The sequence below is a fragment of the Vanacampus margaritifer genome, chromosome 11 (genome assembly GCF_051991255.1).
Source record: "Vanacampus margaritifer isolate UIUO_Vmar chromosome 11, RoL_Vmar_1.0, whole genome shotgun sequence".
Taxonomy (NCBI): Eukaryota; Metazoa; Chordata; class Actinopteri; order Syngnathiformes; family Syngnathidae; genus Vanacampus; species Vanacampus margaritifer.
In genome coordinates this window covers 13,766,477-13,788,851 of record NC_135442.1, presented here as the reverse complement: position 1 = coordinate 13,788,851, position 22,375 = coordinate 13,766,477, and the positions used below count along the sequence as shown (strand labels likewise).

General features: G+C 41.0%; 2 protein-coding genes across 6 annotated transcripts; both read left to right on the top strand.

Moving 5' to 3' along the window:
* Nucleotides 1-127: 127 nt before the first annotated feature.
* LOC144060131 (NXPE family member 3-like) lies at nucleotides 128-8,001 on the top strand. Of its 5 annotated transcripts, XM_077579346.1 has the most exons (7): nucleotides 128-404; nucleotides 661-785; nucleotides 1,613-1,755; nucleotides 2,624-3,402; nucleotides 4,037-4,107; nucleotides 4,198-4,404; nucleotides 5,701-8,001. In XM_077579346.1, the coding sequence occupies exons 3-7, from the start codon at nucleotides 1,621-1,623 to the stop codon at nucleotides 6,261-6,263; spliced, it is 1,755 nt and encodes a 584-aa protein (XP_077435472.1). In that variant the 5' UTR covers nucleotides 128-404; nucleotides 661-785; nucleotides 1,613-1,620; the 3' UTR covers nucleotides 6,264-8,001. The 5 variants fall into 5 exon arrangements, with proteins under 5 accessions (XP_077435472.1, XP_077435471.1, XP_077435468.1 ...); XM_077579345.1 differs by lacking the exon at nucleotides 661-785; XM_077579342.1 differs by having other exon boundaries at nucleotides 661-1,755.
* Nucleotides 8,002-11,326: 3,325 nt separating this feature from the next.
* Nucleotides 11,327-20,414, top strand: LOC144060655 (NXPE family member 3-like). Its single transcript, XM_077580392.1, has 5 exons — nucleotides 11,327-11,413; nucleotides 15,298-16,079; nucleotides 16,794-16,864; nucleotides 16,940-17,146; nucleotides 19,722-20,414. Exons 1-5 carry the CDS (start codon nucleotides 11,327-11,329, stop codon nucleotides 20,288-20,290), a joined length of 1,716 nt encoding a protein of 571 aa, XP_077436518.1. The 3' UTR covers nucleotides 20,291-20,414.
* Nucleotides 20,415-22,375: the final 1,961 nt, after the last annotated feature.

Below are 22,375 nucleotides of genomic sequence, written 5' to 3'. Positions count from 1 at the left end.
AATATTATAACCTGGAGTAGTCAATTTCTTTCCTATATCTTTGTTTTCATTTATACTATACAATGTGTATTCAATAAAGTTTAAAAAAGGAAAAAAAAAAAGTAATACGGAAGTTGTGGAGAAAGCAGCCAATCAGAGTCGATGACGAGCAAACGGGCACACCAAAAAATATATTTGTTTTTTTAACCGGGCCAGGGATGTGTCGCACCGACAGTTATCCAAATTGTGGACACGCTGGTCGTGTTTTGGGATTCATATTCAGTGGATTTGGAATTGGTTTGAAAATGCATTTCTAACTTCTGTCAGGAACCAGGACGCTCGGTTTTCCTCCCGAAGCGAGCCGTGGTGGGCTTCTGCTACCTCAAATGGTCGGCTTGAATTTAGTAGTGGACAGACCAGCTTGTGTATGTTCACGTTTTCCATCAGTTCTGCCTTTTGTGTGGGTATATATGTGCGTTTGTATATTGTTTGTTGTAAGAACAAGACAAAATGTTTCCCTTACCTTTTGTTGGCGCCGTCAGTGGGATGAGTAAATTACTGAATATTGCGTTGTTGTTGTCAATGAGAACGATAAGACTATATTTTCCAGATTGGGATTTTTTTTGTTTGTTGTAAAACTGAAAGAACTCTTGTATTGTAATGACATCCACTGTTCTGCAGGGACAGCCCGAGGATGTTTGGTGGCCGTCAAGACGGCACAGACGTCAAATCCCGCACACAGCTCTTAACTAGATGGAGATGAACTCATGTCAACATATTTTCAAGATAAAGAAGACAGTCACAAGGTCTATGCATAAAAGGCGTCAAATGAGCAACGGCAGTAAAATCATTTTTGACAAACACTAGAAACAATAAATATAAGAGTGCAAATAATAAGCATATACAAATTTCTGAAAATACAAAACGGGATGTAGTAAATTACAAATGAACACCAATGAAATTAGAATTTTTTTGACAAATGAATAGCAATGCATAACCTACATAATTAAATAAATAAAAATCTCAATAGGGTATGAAAATGCAAACGTGTCAACTATTATACAAAACAGTTACAAACAAGCCTTCGTAAAAAAATAAAAATAAAAGCTAAGTAACATCCATTGTTTAACCATAACAAACATCTGTGAATAATATAAATCAATCAAAACCTATGCCAAATCATCAATGACTTCATTGTATGACACCTGTCATCATGTGACAACTTAAATGAAACCAATAATTGGCCGAATATGGGGATAGTTTTGCTGTTCCATCTCATTTTTATTTTACTTTTCTATTCAGAATCTTAACATTGCATTATTTTTGGGGCAATACTCAATCAGTCATGCATTACACCAAACAAGAAAACTGAAAGAAATCAAACCACTAACGTCTAGAATGTCTACTCTCTCTAGTTTAATTGGCTCTTTTATCCTTTTCTATTAAAGTCATCTCTCATGTACTTTTGGAATTTCCCCAATATAACAGCTACATTCTTATTCTTCAGATCAAATTTGTTTGCTCTTGGCTCCTGGAAATTTATGGATGCATACGTGTTGCCAATTTGATACTGAAAGACAACATACAATTTTTGTTTTGTTGACGCAGACACTTTCTCTCTCGTGTGTTCAAGGTGGCGTGATGACATCATCATTTCTGCAGCGGCTCAACACTATCAAAGTGGTCATGAAGTCTGGAAATGTTTTGAAATATGGCTTCATCATTGTCACCCTTTTAGGCTTCATCTTCCTGCTGCATAATATTACCAATGGGCAGGTGAGCAAAGTAAAAAAATATATATATATATTTTTAAGCAATTAAAGAGCCTTGGAACAATGTAGCCATGCCCAAACAAAAGGGGACACATTAAAATTAAAACTGCAAGCAGCAATGAAAATGCATTTGTACTAGCTTTTTTCATGGGGATTGCTCCAAATGATTTTTAACTCATTCACTGCCATTGACGGCTATAAATGTCAAAAATTAATTTATTATTATTAGTTTAACATTTTTTTCCACTTTTGGTAACAATAGTATGAAAACCTAGAATTTGTTATTGTACATTTAGAACAGATATGAAATTTGTGATTAATCACGAGTTAAATGCGATTAAAAACTTTAATTGCCTGACACCCAGAACTTTTAATCTTCTCTTCTTTAAAATAAATAAAATCATTCACTGCCATTGATGGCTATAAACCTAAAAATATATATAATAATTTTAACTATTTCTATTAGTTTAAAAAAAAAATCCCCACTTGTTAACAAGAGTATGAAAACCTAGAATTTTTTTTATTGTACATTTAGAACCGATAAAAAATTTGTGATTAATCGTGAGTTAACTAGTAAAGTCATGAGATTAATTACAATTAAAAAAATGTCGCCTCTTGCCCCTAATTTTTAATGATTTTTTGTATTTTTATGAATTTCTGGCAGTGAATAAGTTCAACTTTAGCAGTTTAGTGCAACTCATTTTGGCAAAAAAATATTTTTAAAAATCCCACCAGTAAGTTCAAAGTATTAGCCTTGAAATTCACTCAAATGAGTCGTTTTAATCAAAAAGTCCGACTTCCTATTCAGTTTTATGCATGGGTACAAAATGTGAGCACATATGCAGATCATGTACTGTATGTCATCCCTGTAGAACTGGAAGTACCACACAATTTCAGCGCTGTACAAGTTCCAGAGCCAGATCCAGTCAATCACCTGTAGAAGCCTCCCGACGTTCCACCACAATCACAGCTTCTGTTCACATCTGGGCCAGCCACCATCACTGATAGAAGAGCTGGAGGAGCGGGACCTGTTGGACCTCGTCGCCTGGCCCCAGCCACCCTCTGGCTCCGTATTACCCACCTTCTGTCAGACGAGTGACCCAGCTCACAGCCTGTTTAAAATCGTCCCCTCCAAAAAGGACCAGCGTTGGTACGTGGGCGACCAGCTGGAAGTGCTGATCCACCTGCACGACTTTAAGGGCCGACCCAAGCGATACGGTGGCGATATGCTTTTGGCCCGGTTGCGCTCTCCAAATTACGGGGCGGGTGTTGCCGGGCAGGTGCTGGACCACAACAACGGCCTTTATTCCGCTCTATTCTCGCTGCTGTGGGAGGGCCCAGCTCAGGTTGAGGTCATGATGGTGCACTCGAGCGAGGCCATCGCCGTGCTGCGGAGGCTGCGGGAGAAACGGCCCGATCGGGTGTTCTTCGTCAGCCTCTTTCGCCTCGGCCTTCTCTCTGAGACGACAGAGTGCAACATGTGCTTGCCGCAGGACCAGGGACAGCTGTGCAACTACACAGACCCTTACTCGGGTGAGCCATGGTTTTGTTACAAGCCCAAAATGCTCAGCTGTGATGCCAGAATCAACCACGCCAAAGGAGGCTACCTCAAAAACATCATCACCAACAAGGAAGCTTTGCTCTTCCAGAGGTTTGTACTGTTGACATGAGCTGTTCAAAAGTGTCTACCTAGACATTGTTTTTATGCTCAAAAGCTAAATGGCGAGAACAATCTATGGACCGCAATCCTTGGTTTGGGAAGTTACTTCCCAAAGACATAGAAAGATCCAAGAGATACTTTTAGAAAAAGTTCACTCTTATGGTCTTAAGAGTTCATTTTCTAAAAACAATGGGTAAACTGGGTTTGACATCTATATTACCTTTTGAAACATTTTTATAAACAGAACACTAATTGGACCCCAAAATATCTAAATTCTTCTTCTTTTTAACAGAAAATAATTGAGAGGCTCTCTCCCTCTCATATGATATTGCTTAATTTGATTTAGTTTGATCATTAAACAGTGCAAAAAAAACAACGATAATCAGTTACTAAACAATCAGTAAAAAATAATTTTCAATGCACTTTAATGCAAATAAATTTGATTTATCGATGGAATAATAATTTCTAATGAATTATGATAGTGACGGCTCACAGGTCTCATTTGACAGGAATTAGGTTTTTAGAAATGGGGTTAATAGATATTTTTAAAAATGGTTGCAAAACTCTTTTTTGCTATTGCAAACTTTGTAACTGACTTTTTTTTTCCTTTTTGTTTTTACATTAGTGAGGTGAATGTCAAAGTTCCCATCTACGCTGTCACAACGGACACCATCAACGTGCTGCCTTTCAGGAAAGGTACTGCGGACCTTAAGAATAATAACTCACTTTTTTTTTGGGGGGGGGGGGGATTTTTTTTTCACATCATTGTGTCTGTCGTCGATGTAGAAAGCGCCAGTCAAAACCCAGATCCCATCAAGCTGGCGACGTCTGGGTACTACTACCAGGACTCGTGGAGGCCATTGAGCGGCGTCACCATGCGCAAGTTTGACGGGGCATCTGCCATCACTCAGTGTTTGACCAACAAGGTCGTTCACATGTACGGAGACTCCACCGTGCGCCAGTGGTTCGAGTACCTCCTCACTGTGCTTCCAGGTGAGCGCTTCCATCTCATAGTGGCGTGACGGCTAAAAGTGTATCTAATATTATTGTAAGCTACTGTAACATTGTGCAAAATTTGAACATTGACACTACTTAAATAAATATGGAACTATTCAACTTAGCGTATTTTTTTCAAATCCTTTAAAGGGATTAAATTAACTTTTTGGAGCTTTTCGCCATGTTAAAATTCTAATTCCTCACCGAAGTGGTGTTTTCCTCCATTCGTCCCTCTATGAGGAATTCGGCGGAGTACTACAGGAGGAAGATAGGCTACTAACTAAGATTAAGAATGAAAACAAAAATACCTACACAAGGTACGTACAAATCTACAACCAGAACAATCACGGCAGTACTTACAAGAAAGAACAGAAGAGAAAAAGTGCTGCTGGCAGGAACTAGGAGATAACAGGTACAAGCACGAGAGTAACAAAATACTGAGGCAATGGCAAGCAGCAAGAACAATAATTTGGCAATCTTCGTCCCGTGAGTCCTGCGTCTAAATAGCCTGTTGATTAGGATTGCCTGCAGCTGAGACACAGGAACTCCGCCCACCGACACTCCAGGAAAGCTAAAAAAAAAAAGAAGCAGGAAGCAAATGACCAGCAGAGGGCAGAACGAAACAAGTCATGACATTATGGTAATTTTTTTGACTTTTTTTAGTTTAATTTTTTTTTAAAATTTTAGCCTTTTTTGCTTTCAATTTGTGTACATTTTATAGTAATTTTCTTCTTTTGTTTTTGGACATTCTATGGTTATTTTTTGAACATTTTATTTTCTGCCCTTTTTTAAAATTCGATTTTCTGACATTTATGTCAATTTCATGGACATTTTATGATAATTTTTTGCTCTTCCTATTAAGTATTGGATATTTATAGTCACTTTTTGGACATTTTTAGGTATTTTTGAAAACTTTTATTTATTTATTTATACTTTCTCTTTTTCATTTGGACTCTGACATATATATTTAATGACTCATTTTTTTAAATCACAATAATTAGTTCATTTGAAGAACATTTTATCTAAAAAATAAAAATAATATAGAGCTATTCCGTTCTACTAATTTTTTTACAGGGAGCCACAGGAGAGGGCCAAAAGAGCCACACGAGGCTGTACTAGCCCAATGCTGTGGTCACAACCGAATGCTATTTGCATAATAGCGCTAAATAGTATATCAAATAAATTTACGGTATATTAGAATGAACTATTTGGGGCTGGGTCCCCCGTTTCCGACCCCGTTTCTCCTGACAACTTGTTTCCTCTTATTTAGCTCTATTGTGTTCTCTCATGCAGACATGAAAGAATTCAACCTGCAGAGTCCAAAAAAGGTGGGGCCCTTAATGGCGGTGGACAGCACCCATAACATTCTACTCAAGTATCGCTGCCACGGCCCACCCATCCGCTTCTCCACCGTCATGGCCAGCGAGTTGCGCTACGTCGCCAACGAGCTGGACGGCCTGACCGGCGGTCCCAACACGGTGGTGGCGCTCAGCATCTGGTCTCATTTCAGCACCTTCCCCGTGGAGGTGTACATACGCCGCCTCCGGCATATCCGCAAGGCGGTGGTGCGACTCCTGGACCGGGCGCCGGGGACGGTGGTGGTGGTCCGCACGGCCAACCCGCAGGCTCTAGAACGGGACGTCAGCCTGTACAACAGCGACTGGTTTTCGCTGCAGCTGGATGTCGTGCTACGTGCCATGTTCAAGGGTCTCGACGTTATGCTGGTGGACGCCTGGCAGATGTGCGTGGCGCACCATGAACCTCACCACCTGCACCCTCCGAGGGGCATTGTCAAGAACATGGTAGACATGATGTTGTCCTACGTTTGTCGTGACGGGACTAGGAGCAATGTGTGATTTTCGGAAATTGGTTGAAAGCACTGATCTGAATATATGACTGGATAGCCGATAGGCCAAGACTTTTCAAGCAATGAGGCCGCCATATTGCTCCTCCCAAGAAACGTTTCTCGGCATACGATCCTATACATTTACAGTATCGAAATTGGAGAACATTTGAGACAATACTTAGTAGAAACAGCATGGTTTATGATGTTTTAAATTTGTTAAACAACTTGCCCTAAATACATATATAAATGATATGCTTGATGATGTTTACAGGAGGAATCGTAACTATCCATCCATCCATCCATTTTCTTAACCGCTTGTCCTCACAAGGATCGCGGGGGTGCTGGAGCCTATCCCAGCTGGCTTCGGGCAGTAGGCGGGGTACACCCTGAACTGGTTGCCAGCCAATCGCAGGGCACACAGAGACAAACAACCATACTCACAATCACATCTATGGACAATTTGGAATGTTCAATTAACCTGCCATGCATGTCTTAGGAATGTGGGAGGAAACCGGAGTACCCGGAGAAAACCCACGCAAGCACAGGCAGAACATGCAAACTCCACCCAGGAAGGGCGAAGCCTGGACTCGATGTCACGTCCTCTGCACTGGGAGGCAGACGTGCTAACTAGTCAGCCACCGTGCCGCCCGGAATTGCAACTATATATATTTTTTTTATTAAAGAATTATAACTTTCATTTAACAAAAAATGCTTCTGCCAATTCTAATATTGGGGTCTAAGGAACTAAACAATAAAAGAAAAAGGGGGTCTTCAAAGCAGCTCATAGGCTACCGTCCACTTGTTATTTTTTGTATTTTATTTTTTCTACTTAAAAAATAGTGACCACACCGCCACAAACCCACCACCCCCGCCCCCATACTAACTGCCTACGAGCTGTATATGTCTAATCTGTGCGTATACCGTATATTTTATACAGTAGTCTGCTTGCGAGATGGGAGGAGCAAGATGGCCGCCCCGTGACTTCAACGGCTTGCACGGGCGCGTATGGGCTATCGGCTATCCAGTCATATATTCAGATCAGTGGTTGAAAGTGTTTTAGGGCCTTACTGAAAAAAAAAGGGTAATTGATCAAGTCATGTATTTATTTATTAAAAAAAAAAAAAACTTCATATAGTGTATTGGACATCTTTGCCATTCTCTAAATAGTACAATTTATATTGCAGGTTGATGTTGCAATTTAATGAGGAAAAATATTTCAGTATTGTGAAAATAATTTGTAAAGTTTGGCGTCAACCAATTTTAAATCTGAGATGATAAATAGTCGTATTGCTGTAATAAATATCCCAACAAAATCCTGAGGACAAACACGCACTCCAAATGCAACCTGCTACCCTCCGGACTTTTCTGGAAACGTGAGATCTGTTGGATTGTAATAGAGCACTCACACTCTCATGGTAGAACTTGTCGGATGGAGTTTCTGAACACACCCTTTCTTCCCTGGAGGACCTGCCACATGAGCGTGCTTACTTCTGTGAAAGGCGAGCCAGGTAAGGGCTGTATCATCACATCATCATAACTGCGGCGACGACAGATAATCAACACGACCAAAGTCACGGTCGCCATGTCATTAAATGTTTGGAAATACATCCTCATCATTCTCACCCTGGTTGGCCTCATCAGTTTGCTGCACAATATCACCATTGGAGAGGTGAGAGAAGTTGGTTCAATCTTTTTTTTTTTTTTGTACGGATAAGCGAGTACCGATAACCGCAATCTGTATCTTATTTCAAAATATTGGCACTCACCAGTATCGTCCGCCTTCTTGCGGCAGTATTACAATTAGGAACTACAAATGAGAAGAATAGAAAATTGCCATTAATTTCATGCAATTTAAAATGATCTGTCATTGTGTTGTGAGGGAAATTGTATGTATCAAAAGTATTAGTGGTATCAGTTGATATTGGTGACCACTCAGTTGAGTAGTCGTATCGGTATAAAAAAAATGGTATAAACCATCCTTATTTTTTTTTATGGTGAGTTTTTTTTACATACCCTGGCAAAATTTGTAAGATGTGCCACATCCAACCAAAAGTCTTTTTATACGTCCAACAACGGTTCCTTGACGTTTGATTTGAAAACCAATTATCCATGAATTTGTTTCATCTATACATAGCAGTGCTTCTGAATTATGTTTATCAATTGTCTATAAAATTGTTGTAAGCACACCTCTGCAGATGAGCTAATACTCCTTTCCATACACTCTGACAATAAGAGCGCTACTGCCACCTACTGCAGTGGATGTGCAATTACACTTTTTTCTAGTACGGCAAAAAAAACAAAAAAACTTTCCCTTAGGTTACAAGTGACCATATATGCACATGTCATCTCTTCAGAGTTGGAAGTTGAAAGGCCCAAATGAGTTCCAGTCATCAAACTTCTCTGCAAGCTACCCGATGTTTCACTACAAGCGCACCTTCTGTCCCCATCTGTACCAGCCACCATCACCGGAAGAAGAGCTTGAGGAACGCAACTTGTTGGACTCCATTGCCTGGCCCCAGCCGCCTTCTGGCTCCATATCACCTGACCTGTTCCAGACAAGTGACCCAGCCCATAGCCTGTTTACAATGGTCCAGTCCAAAAACAATGACCATTGGTACGTGGGTGACGAGCTGGAAGTGCAGATCCCCCTGCACGATTTCAAAGGCCGACCCAAGCGCTACGGCGGCGATTTGCTGTTGGCTCGATTGCAATCCCTAAAATACAGGGCAGGTGCTGGACCACAAGAATGGACTTTATACTGCTCGATTCCCGCTTCTGTGGGAAGGCTCCGCTCAGGTTGAGGTCATGATGGTACACTCGAACGAGGCCATCGCCGTGCTGCAGCGACTGAGGGAGAAACGGCCCGATCGGGTGTACTTCTCCAGCATCTTTCGCCAAGGCAAGCGGTCTGAGAAGATGGTGTGCAACCTGTGCCTGCCGCAAGACAAGAAGAGGCCACTGTGCAACTACACGGACCTTCACGGTGGTGACCCTTGGTATTGCTACAAGCCCAAAATGCTCAGCTGTGAACCCAGAAACAACCACGTCCTGGGAGGGTCCCTCAAAAATATTATCATCAACAAGGAAGCTTTGCTCTTTCAGAGGTTTGTACATTCAATGATTGTTTAACATAAGCTGTTCCAAAAGTATTTCAAACAGAACAAGCTGTATCACATTTGGGTTGGCACATGCCCGTTTGGCACTGATGCCCCTTTGTCCATTTATTTATTTTGAAAAAGTACTTTTGTTGCCTTTCAAAACTAAAATTCAACAACAAAATTAGCATAAAGCAAATTATTATTATTACCTTATCCTTGGATGACGTCATTCTACGTGACTGCGGCCCATTCTGCCAGGTCGCACGCCACTACACTTTCGGTCGATAAATTGTTCGCTCTGTTTGTATTTACGTGGTCTCACTCAAAGTAAACAAAAGCCAAAGTCATAGAATGATGCCTTTATTTGATAGATCGTTGTAATCAGCCTCGCAACTACAATGAAGTCTGACATTTGGGCGCACTTGGCTAAGTTGGCTCTGAATTAACTCTTTGACTGCCAGACGTTTTCAGAAACGGGATGTCGCCAGTGCCAGCCGATTTAAGCATTTTGACTGATCTTTCAATGTCCACAGAAACTGTTGTGTTTGGACTATGGAAACACACATACTACCAAATGAAAGATTGAACTCTCATCTTTCATCAGAAAAAAAAGTTTGTTTCTACCTTATTCCGTTCTTCAGTAATCAACAATAGAAAATGGTTAGTTTCACCGAAATGCTCTGTTTTGAAACAAAAAGCGGAGAAAAAGAGCTTTTTGTGAAACAATGTTATTTCATGCACTCTAGTGAATTATACACTTCTTTTTGTCCATGAATGATGCCACAAACACCTAAATAGTGCTTTACTTCTGTAAAACGCTTTCACCAACAATGAAAAAGTGTTTTTTGATTGCAAAATACGTTTATTTCCATTCAACAGTGTAACAATTTGACAAAACAATTTCGCAAACTATTTACAAATGTGTGCAACTGTGGTACTACTTACAATTATGTGGATGTTTCAAATACAGTTTTTCCTTTTGTAACGCTCTCCTGCGTGCAAGGAGACGCCAGGACTCGCACAACAGTTTACTTTCACTTTCACATTGGTCCGTTTTGCGTGCAAACGTTACACTTTCTTGACGGCCTTTTTTTCCGGGGAATAAAAAGCAAGTAGCAGACTGTACACACTTCCTCCGATGAATATGCATTGGACTCGGGGCACTCTCCGTCGTCCGATCGAACGTCCGCATGTGCGTGCTCGGTTGCGTTCCGCGTTACGACACCGTCATAGCCGCCGCGTCAGCGGTTCCAATTTCGCCGTCAAGCTCGGATTCACCTTCATCATCATCGAGGATGATCACCGTCGTCATAAATGTACTATTTTAGCGTTGGTCGATGCCTTTCGTCTTGTAAGTGTAGAGCTGCTTGCAAACGCTCGCCATTGCCCGTTCCCTCCTCCATCTAGCTCCATCTAACGTCTTCTACTGCCGCGTCAATGCTTTCCAACCACGGAGTCACCATCATCTTCATCATCGATGATGATCATGTCATCAACAATGTGCTTTTTTAGCGATGCTTTTGGTCTTTGAAAAAAACGGCTCTGGCGTTAGCTCCTCGCGACCGGCCGCCATTTTTCCTTTGTTTTCCATTCTGATCTCCTGCTCAACGCTCTAGCTCCGCCTCTACTGACGCCCACCCGATCTTGTCAAAAGAGAGTCATCGCTGCCCTCTAGGGGCCAAAAATAGTCATTAGGCTCAAAAAACCTGCTTAAAACTTTCAGGAGAGCTCCGCAAGCCTTCCCAGCACCCGTTTCAAAAAAAAATAAAAAATCATTGGATGACGTCTTTTGACATCATTGGCAGTGAAGCGTAGGTTTTTACTTGACGTCTTTAAACGTCAGTGGCAGTGACGTTTAAAGACGTCAAGAGGTTACTTGAACTTCCTTGTTGGAGCCAATGTGATTCTGAGACTGATGGGCCAGGTAAGGGCGGTAGGATGACTGATAATTAACACGGCCCAAGTTACGGTCACCATGTCATTAAGTGTTTGGAAATACATCCTGAGCGTCCTCACTCTGGCGGGCCTCATCTTCCTACTGCGCAACACCCCCATTGAGGAGGTGAGCGAAGTAGAGATCAATCTTTTTTTCTTTTTTTGCATGCTGAAGTTGTACATACCCCGGCAGAATTTGTAAAATGTGTAACATTCTTTAAAGAGCACATAAGTTTCAGGCAAAAAAAGTTTTTTTTTTTAAAACTAAGATTGAAATGAAACTATAAGCCAATCAAACACAAAGCCTGGGGGCCATTGTCATGAATTGGATCAGTTCCCCTCTTCTTCCTGGGAAAGAAGAAAGCTGGATGTTGAGAAAGGATAACAAAAATTAATTCAAATTCATCCATTGAAATCAGAAATTCTGAATTTTGCCCAGCCGTGGCTGACACAGGATATAAAGAACTTTATTTCTTGCAAGCCATAAAAAAATGATCATGAAATTCACCAAATTTGTCTGGCACCCAGCATGTTTTTATAAATGCCTCTATTGACCATTCCGATATCGGCAGTTGGGAAGTTGGTTGGGCATGAGTGAGTGAGTGAGCGAGTGAGTGCATCACAGGTTATTCCAACTGCACTCTAGCGTTGAAAGTAAATATATTTCTAGTTATACACCCGCAGATGTGACATCTGTTTGTTGATTTTAAAATAATATATATTGGAGGTTTATAATAAATTTAGGTTAGTGTGAACGCCACATGTGTAATCTCTTAAAATGTTTCTATCTGCTTCAGGAGCTGAGATATCAATTATTTTTTTAATATTGTTGAATTTCCAGGAAAACTGCAGGTTTTCCGGGGTGACTCAAAAGTCACCCATAGGTTTTGCCAGGCGCTTTAGGCCTTAATGGATAAAAACATTTTCATTCACAATAAATAGTCTGATATTTATGCGCCGGTGTGTCGTAACAGTTACGGTGGTCACGTGATATGCGACGAGGAGAAAGTAGTGAACTGGCTGTTCGAATCACCAAATACAATGAGGGCACTACATATTAGGCCACTTTATAGTGCGGGGCTATGTAGTGAACGAGGGGTTAGGGGATAAGGGTGGACATTCGGACACAGCCAGTCAATCATCATTGTCTATAAATAAATAAACACAAAAATAGCGTTAGCTTCTTAGCTGCTTGTAACTTGTTTACGCCACCATTACGTTCATGCTACTCTGCGCACCAGAGCAGGACAAATCTGAAGTGATAAACGCAAATAAATGGTGAAGAAGAAGGCCCCATAGTTGTGTCTAACTGATTTGGGGGGTGGGGAGCAGTAGCATTCATGCTAAAATAAATCCAAGCACCTCCGCCAAATTTGAGAGAAAAGCCGGCTACTTCGCTAGGGGAAGTATTTAATTTAATAACTAAATTCTCACAGTTATCAGATTATTCTATTAACTGGACAAAATCAACACTTCTACCTATTACAGAAAATTCATGGAGCCCTGTAAGCCAGGACCCACACTACTCATTTCCTATAGGTAATTTAAAATACTTAGGCATAAAAATCTCACCTAAATTAACTGATTTAATTCATTTAAACTTTTCTCCACTTCTGGATAACATTTATAGTGACTTGGAGCGCTGGAATAATCTTCCTATTTCTCTAATAGGACGAATAGCCACCATTAAAATGAAAGTTTTACCCAAAATAAACTATTTTTTCTCAATGATTCCATTTAAACCTACGGCTAAATGGTTCCAGTTGTTGGACTCAGCCGTTACAAAATTTTACTGGAATAAAAAAAAAAGCAAAGATTAGTCTATCTACTCTTCAGAAAAGTAAATCCAAAGGTGGTCTAGAGGCACCAAATTTTATGCACTACTATATAGCTAACCAGCTACAATATATCGTTCTATGGGCACAACCCAACAGAGACACTAACTGTTGGTTGGAACTGGAACAGAAGGATTGTAATAACCTCAGACTTCGAGATTTACTCTTTATTACAACATCGATTAAGCGTCATAATTGTTTTAAAAACCCAATGATTTCCGCCACCGTGACTGCCTGGTGGAAGGCACTAGAATTGACAAAAGCCCAAGTGGAGCCCTGTGGACTTTCTCCCCTATGGCATAACCCCGACTTTTAACTTAACAACCAACCGTTTCATTTAGCTGTGTGGGAGCAGAAAGGAATTACACATCTCCACCATCTCTTCTCAGATAATATGTTTATATCATATACATCCTTGCTCCAAAAATACAATATAAAAAACAGAAATTTTTTACATTATCTACAAGTTAAAAATATGATAAAGAAAAAAATTCCAACACTTCGGGGTACGCTCCAACCGCCTGTTTTAGCTAAAGCTATTAACAAGCTTTCTCCGACAACAACAAAAAAACTTTCAAAAATATATAAGTTACTTTCATATACTGATAAAATGTCTTTACCCATCTCGAAATGGGAGACAGACTTGTCTATAGCACCGGAACCTGACTTTTGGATTCAAATTTGTGAAAACGCATTTAAAATGACAAAACACACAAATTTACAACTTATCCAATATAAAATTATTCACAGAACATACATTACTCAATATATGATGAAGAAAATGGGACTCTCAGACTCCGACATTTGTCTCCAAAGCTTACAAAACACTACAGACACTTATGTTCATGCTTTATGGTTATGTACTCCGGTTATGTATTTCTGGACTAAAGTCTTAGAAAAACTTTCAGCTATTTTGGACTGTAGGATACCTTTATCTCCAAACTTGTGTTTGCTAGGTGACCTAACAACAACTGACTTACAACATAAACAATTTCAATCTACACTTGTAGCCCTTACTATCGCTAAAAAAAAACAATTCTTGTTAACTGGAAAAATAAACAAACTCTGAATATCGACCAATGGTCTAACCTCCTCATAAATCACATTTTAATGGAAAAAATATCTGCCTCAAATAAAAACCAAATATCAAAATTTATAGAAACATGGTCTACGTATATAGAATTTTTTAACCTAATTCTGGTTACTTAATTCTGTCTGTTAGCGAGAGCCACTACATCGTGATAACTTACATTGATGTTTCTGCATTTGGCAATTTATTATTATATTATATTATTAGTATGGGATTTTTTTTAATGGGCTTTAGGTGAACTGATGAATGCACACACACTCGCACGCATGCACGCACACACACATGCACATACACATTCTCACCCACATACAAAAAAAAAAAAATATATATATATATATATGTGTGTATATGTATATATATATATGTATATATATAAAAAAAAAAAAAACATTTATTAAATTTTTTTAATTTATTTGTTTTTTAAAAAAAAGGAGAGCAATGATGATGTCAAATCGAATGACCAATTCTGAGCTCTGGAGGAAAAAAAAAAGAAAAAAAAAGAGAGATCCTGTACATCATCATTATCCATCCATCCTGATACACCCGGAACTGGTTGCCAGGCTTGCCAGCCAACAGCATTTTTATTATCCTTCATTATTGTTCATTCGGTAATTTTACCGATTTGACATGTCGTCATCATTTAAAAAAAAAAAATTTTTTTATTATTACAAATTATTATTATTATTATTTTGTGCGTGCGTGTGAGTGAGTGTGTGTATTCATTAGTTCACCTAAAACCTATTAAAAAAAACCATACCGTTCACCTAAACCGAAAACTTCCAGCCAGAGTCGTGAGTCTGTCAGGAGACCCGAGGAAGGACCAAAGAAAAGACCGGAAAGTGAAATCCAGCACCGACCAGACACTTTGAACTTTGAACTTTGAATCTAATGTATCCCCCGGGCTTCTCTGGTCCGTTGCAGTTACAATGTTTAACTTTACTTGGTAAAGGCACATATTTTGCGTTTTTCTCATGGCACATCACCAAACAAAAATGGCACAAAAAGTATGGTTGGGTTGAGTATGGGTTACAGTGCTCCATAGTTGAAAAATGTCACCATATATCCAATAACATGTCATCTCTTTAGAGTTGGAAGTACCACACAGTGTCACCACCGTACAAGGTCCAGAACCAGATCCAATCATTAAACTTCTCTGCAAGCCCCCCGACACTTCACCACAAGCAAACCTTCTATCCTCGTCTGGGCCAACCACCATCACCTGAAGAAGAACTTGAGGAACGCAACCTGTTGAAGTCCATCGCCTGGCCCCAGCCGCCCTCTGACTCCACATCACTCGACCTGTCCCAGACGAGCGACCCGGCCCACAGCCTATTTACCATCGTAACCTCCAAAAATAACCACAGTTGGTACGTGGGCGACGAGCTAGAAGTGCAGGTCCAACTACGCGACTTCAAGGGCCAACCCAAGCGATATGGTGGCGATTTGCTGTTGGCTCGATTGCACTCCCCAAAATATAGGGCGGGTGTGGCCGGAGAGGTGCTGGACCACAACAATGGACTTTATTCCGCTCGATTCCCGCTTCTGTGGGAGGGCTCGGCTCAGGTTGACATTATGATGGTGCACTCAAGCGAGGCCATTGCCGTCTTGCGGCGACTGAGGGAGAAACGGCCCGATCGGGTGTACTTCTCCAGCATCTTTCGCCGAGGCCATCATTCCGAAAAGATGGTGTGCAACATGTTCCTGCCACAAGACCAGGGGCCACTGTGTAACTACACGGACCTTCACACTGGCGAGCCGTGGTACTGCTGCAAGCCCAAAATGCTCACCTGTGACTCAAGATACAACCACGCCATGGGAGGCTACACCAAAGATATCATCACCAAAAAGGAAGCTCTGCTTTTTCTGAGGTTTGTGGACACAATGTTTGATTAATGTCAGCCAAAGGGGTTTCAAACCGAATGAGACGACAAATCAACCCTCCCCCCAATGGGGAATGAAAAATTGCTCAGGTAAGCAGATTTTGAGTCCCAGATCACTATGCCCTATCTCATCTGAATTTATTGACGATTACATTGACGGATGAAAACCCCCTTCTGTCAAGTTTGTCAACTTTTCGAAGTTTCCCGTCAATTGCCAACAAAAGGGGCATCCATCATTGACTGACCTTGGTATTTATTGTGTGGTGTGCAATTAAATATTATCTCCAGGGCTGTAAATTAACACCGACCAACTCGCCAAATGCGGGTTAAAATTCATTTTGGCAGATGGTCATAAAAACAAACTAGCCAATTTGTCAAATTAGCTAGTAAATTATTATGACCACCGGCCAAAATGAATTTTAACCCGCTGATTGGCCGGTGTTAATTTACAGCCCTAATTTTATATATATTTTTTTATATTCATATTACATACATACACAGACACTGCCCAAAAGGTAATATAGGTCCCCTTTATCATGGGCTCACCACCTATAGGAGGGGCCAAGAGGGCTTGGGGCTCTGTGAGCTGGGTGGCGGCCAAAAGCAGGGACAGGTGATGCATGCCTCAAGTTTCAGTGATTGTAGTATGTTATTGATGCTTCTCCTGTTGCAACCTTTTTAATGCACATCATTTTTCATCAGTGGCAAGAACGTCAAAGTTCCCATCCATGCTTCCACAAAGGACAACATCGGTGTGCTGCCTTCCAGGAAAGGTACTTTCAGAACAAAAACGACTCTCACTTTTTGGGGGGGTTGGAAATTTGTTTGTTATTCATGTCATTGAGTAGAAACCACCAGTCAAAAAGCGGATCCCGTGAAGTTAGCAACCTCTGGATACTACTACCAGGACTCATGGAGGCCATTGGGCGGCATCTCAATGCGGCACTTTGACAAGGCGTCTGACATCACTCGGTGTTTGACTAACAAGTTGGTGTACATGTACGGAGACTCCACCATGCGGCAGTGGTTCGAGTACCTTCTCAGTATGCTTCCAGGTTAGTGCTTCTATCTCATCGCGTCGTATCAGCTTGACTTGTGTGGTGGACTGAGGTGGAAAAGTATTCAAACAGATATTTGTGTAAAACTCTACTATAGTAAAAGTAGAAGTACAGATTCAGATTATTTACTTAAGTAGCAGACAAGAATATTTATCTGAGTACACAAAGAGAAACAAGCCCACAGAGTACATAAAGCAAAGCACTTCTCTTCCTCGCTTCACCTCACATAGGAGTTCGTTCATATTTAAAATCCAATGCTGATAACAAAACCTTACTTTACACTTACTATCTTGGTACAAGGCAACAGGCACGGGCTGGGCTCCAAATTCAGCCCAAGAATTTGAGTTGGAAAGGCCCTCTGGTTGTTCCTATTTCGTTTTTGTTTTTTTCCGGCGGCCTGGCTTACCAGCCCTCCGGACCGGCGGCACACCGGAGAAATCCCCGGTACCGCCGTGGGTCAGCCCCACCCCTGCAAGGCAATGCTTGCATAGGACAGTCTGATGGGAAAAAGTCATTTGCTGCCATCTTGTGGTATCTAAATACAACCACAACAGTCCACACGTCCGACCACAGTCACACTACGTTGACGGAACACAGATGTGAATCCAGAGTTGGGTTTTATTTCTGTAAGTGTGACAAAATAAAATAAATTGGACAAGTGACGTGATCCTGCGTCTGTCACATGCCTCTTCTGTAGGCCAGTAGCCAACTACATGTGTATTAAAATCATGTGACAAAAATAAATGTGTGCTTTGTAGAAATGAATAAAAATTACAATCCAACATTTGAATTACAACCACATACCTTTGACTGACAAAATAAAATAATTTGAGTAAAAGGTTGCGTGATCCCACATACCTAGCACAAAGATTTAGCATAACTATAAATTAACACGCACACACATATATGGAGAACCACTGACTTGAAAACAATCTCCCACAGGCCAAAAGCATCTTAATCACACTATACAGCAAGACAATCGTTTAACTGGTTTTCATCCTACCTCTGATGCCGCACTCAATTCTTTCAACTCAAGTCCTTTAAATCTGTAACCTCAGGGGTGCCCCAAGGATCTGTCCTGGGGCCCCTCCTTTTTATCATCTACCCGTATCTATCCGATCTTCTGCAAGTATACACTCCTTCCCGCACCCTTAGATCATCTTCCTCCATTCACCTGCCCCCCATCCCCCCCCCCCCCCCACTCGACTCAACACCATGGACAGCAGAGCATTCAGCCGCTGTGCTCCCCGCCTCTGGAACTCAATATCACCACAACTCAGAAACGTAAACTCTTTCACACAATTTAAATCACAATTCAAAACACACTAGTATAAAACTGCCTACCCAACTTAATGCCACTAAACACTGCCACCAGCCCAACCCCATCCTTTTTATTTATTTATTTATTATTTATTAAATCGTCTTTAAAATTGTACGGTGTCCTTGAGTGTCTGGAGAGGCGCCTATGCATTATTATTATTATTATTATTATTATTATTATTATTGTTATTATCAACAAATATACTTACAAATAACATTATAAGAAAACATATTGCATTATATTTACACTTAAAGCTTCAAGAAATATTTTTTCTCCGTTTTCCCCAAGCACGTACTTTTTAGGCCAGGAACAGAATCTAATTTAAAGTGAAACCGAGATGGGAGCAACCACTTCACAGCCCATGTTCTTTCAAAATAAAAGCTCAACCTAACAATAAAGGAAGTAACCAAAATAAAGCCATGACTGTTCAATAAAAGCTGAACTGAAACACAAAATGAAAACAATTCAGGAATTTGTGGTAAACTAAATAAACAAAATTACAATAATTTGCAACAGTCATTTTTTCTGTCTGCAAAATTTAGGCATTACAAACCTTTTTGGGGTGAGCGTCAAATTGTGGATGTTTGCTACACTATTAGCAGATAGATTATCCAATGCAACAGGGAGTTCATTTCAGAATATAAAGATACGCTCACACTGAGGGTATGACAAATCCAGATTTTTTTTTTATACCCGATCTTTTTATCATGACTCAATCATTTTTGGGCAATTATAAGCAATGTGTGTCGGCTACAAAGATTTTGAATTGACATATTGTGTCCAGTTCCTCCTCTGACTCCCACCATGAAATGGGAAGAGGGCGTGGCTTGGGGATTAGAAAGAGCGTTTTAACCGTTTTTAAACGGTTAATTATTGACTTCTTGACTTTCATGATCGAAAAATACACAGAGATTAAGAATGAAAAATTGGCCGGCTAGATGATCACTTTTTCTGCTCTTTGCTCAACCTTTGCTTTTTGCACCTGTTTTGTCGAACTATGACATGTTGTCTTTTGAGTTATTAAAAGTGATCAGACTGTAGTAGCATTGGATCTTATTCGATTTTCCACATGTGAAAAAGACCCGAGTCCCTGAATAATTACTGTTTACCTTGATATGAAGAAATCCGATGCATATCACAATATGAACATAGCCTAATAGTCTTTTAAGATTATTGAGGTTTAAAGTACATACATCCGATGCTATTTCTGTTGTTTCTTTTTATGCATTTTTATTGTATTCTGCCCTCTAGACTTGAAGAAACTCAACCTGGAGAATCTAAAACATTCAGGCCCCTTTTTGGCGGTGGACAGCACCCACAACATTCTGCTGGAGTACCGCTTCCATGGCACACCCATCCGCATCGAGCCAGTGATGATCAGCGAGTTGCGCTATGTCGCCAACGAGCTGGACGGCCTGACCGGCGGTCCCAACACGGTGGTGGCGCTCGCCATTTGGGCTCACTTTGGCACCTTCCCCATGGAGGTGTACATGAACCGGCTCCGGCATATCCGCAAGGCGGTGGTGCGACTCCTGGACCGGGCGCCGGGGACGGTGATGGTGGTCCGCACGGCCAACCCTCAGTCTCTGGAACGGGACATCAGCCTGTACAACAGCGACTGGTTGACACTGCAGCAGGACGTCGTGCTGCGCGCCATGTTCAAGGGTGTCAATGTTATTCTGGTGGACGCCTGGCAGATGTGCTTGGCGTCCCACGAAGCTCACAACCTGCACCCTCCGAGGGCTATTGTCAAGAACATGGTCGACATGATGTTGTCCTACGTCTGTCGTGTCAGGACCAGGAACCAGGGCCAACCCTAGAAAATGTGGCACTATGGCAATGAGGCAGAATGTGGTCGATTTTATTTGCTGCCGCCCTTCATTTGCGATTTATGTATGTTTGGAAAATAATTAATTTACTAATCAGTTAAGTAATGTGTGCCCTCAGTTTACACAGAACACCTGTTGGGGCCAGCCTATGGTGGCGAGGGGCAGTGAGACGTCACAGATATAGTATGGAAGTGTATACTACAGAGTCTAGAGAACAGCTAAATTGTGAGAAGAGAGCCATCCACTGTAGTACTACCTAAAGGTATCGCAGTCATTTCTCCTGGCAGTAGAAGCGATTGTGGAAGCTAATTTGCAGCTCACTGGCAAGATCAAAAGTGCTTCACGGGATCGTGCACTATATGTTAGCATCACCTGCTAGCTTCACTGCGTTGAGTGATACCTGCAAAGAATTACTAAATTGAAAATAGAGCTAGTAAACTGAAGTATGTACTTTTTATTACTACTGTGAATTGAGGGCACAGATGAGTAAACTAAGCGTACTTATTACTAAACTGAGGGTACAGATTAGTAAACTCAGGGTACATTATAGTAACGTGAGCGTGCAGATTAGTAAAGAGAGTACTGAATACTAAATTGAGGGTACAGATTAGTAAACCCAAGGGAGCAGATCATTAATATTTTTTTTTCTCACCTTGGCACACTGTAGATTTTAGATTCAAATTGTTTACTGTTTTGCATCTCCATTATATTGCTCCGTTCACAATGACCAGTCAAATGACAGCCTTTGAATTTAGCAAATCACAAAGCAAATTGTCAAATCGCGATTGACAACTGCCATTGATTGGCAGTTGGCGGCTCCGGACGTACCCGTGAAGAGCTCCCATATTCCGTTCAGATGATGGAGCCCATCCTCCCCACCTGTCGACATTCTGTCAGGAAGACCGGGGTGAGGTCACACAGCGCTGTCTCTTTAGACAGAGTTTTAGCGCCATCTAGAGCATTGGAAAAATAACACAAAAAATGGGGAGTTTCTCCAATAGCCAAAGAACACAGGATAGGTTAAATTAAAACGTAAATAGCAAATGAAATCACGAAGTGGGTATTGTCAGGTCACATTTAAAAGAGACATACAGACATATAATAAGAAACACACAACCATTCATTCACAGTCACTGAGCAGGAACTGAACCCACCTACACCAAAGAAAGGTGATGCCCTAAAGTACAAAATGGCCTCCTCTAATTGGCCAACTCATCCATCCTTCCAACCATGATCCATCCATCCATCCTTTTTTTCCCGCTTATCTGGGCTGCTGCGACAGCAGTTTAAGCGGGGAAGCCTAGTCAGACCTCCCTCTTCCCAGCCATTTTGTTCAGCTTTCCTGGGCGTATCCTGAGGAGGATGACAAGGACAAGCTGAACAGCTGCATAGTTTTTTCCTAATCTTCCTTCATGGCCACCACACTCGGACAGTTCAGACAAGACGGAAGACAATGCCTTTTTGTCCCCCGTAGCTTGAAGACTGTAATCTACAGATACACAGTTTTGTTTTCTCGTTTCTGGCGTTGTCCTTCGGCTGAGGCTCTGTCCATCACCTTTAGTTTTGTTTTCATAGTAGGAAGGAGAAACCTATTTGTTTCACGTTTGTTTCTTCTTTTTACTGCTCCCTCGTTATACGTCCTACATTTATTCCTCTTGTGTTTTGTACAAGTATAGGCCTATGTGTACTCTCACGTCATACTAAGTTTAATAACCTCAGTTGTGCTTAATCTGTGCTTAATCTTCTTTGAGGTCCCAAATCCATTTGGACAGATCATAATACATAATCAGTCCAATTTAATTGTTCTGAAATTTTAATGTACTTTTAATCAATCAACAATGTGTTTATGTTATAGTACTTATTTGTCATAAACTGTGATCTTCCTGGTGACTGGTCGCGATGTTCACTGTAGCATCGTTACATTCATGGCTCCTGCCTCAGTTGTGGACCCACCAGACCTCAGTCAGGGCTGCATTGCGTTGCATAAATAAGCAATAAAATTCATAAAGTTCACCTTATTCACCCTCACCAAATCTTCTATCATTGATGTTTGCACTTTCCTGTTGTTGCTTGTTA

Coding starts and splice junctions, on each gene's coding strand:
- LOC144060131 (XM_077579342.1), top strand. CDS start 1,525: ATGCATACGTGTTGCCAATTTGATACTGAAAGACAACATACAATTTTT. Junction 3,403..4,036: donor GAAGCTTTGCTCTTCCAGAG/GTTTGTACTGTT, acceptor TTTTTACATTAG/TGAGGTGAATGTCAAAGTTC. Junction 4,108..4,197: donor CGTGCTGCCTTTCAGGAAAG/GTACTGCGGACC, acceptor TCGTCGATGTAG/AAAGCGCCAGTCAAAACCCA.
- LOC144060655 (XM_077580392.1), top strand. CDS start 11,327: ATGTCATTAAGTGTTTGGAAATACATCCTGAGCGTCCTCACTCTGGCG. Junction 11,414..15,297: donor GCAACACCCCCATTGAGGAG/GTGAGCGAAGTA, acceptor TCATCTCTTTAG/AGTTGGAAGTACCACACAGT. Junction 16,865..16,939: donor TGTGCTGCCTTCCAGGAAAG/GTACTTTCAGAA, acceptor GTCATTGAGTAG/AAACCACCAGTCAAAAAGCG.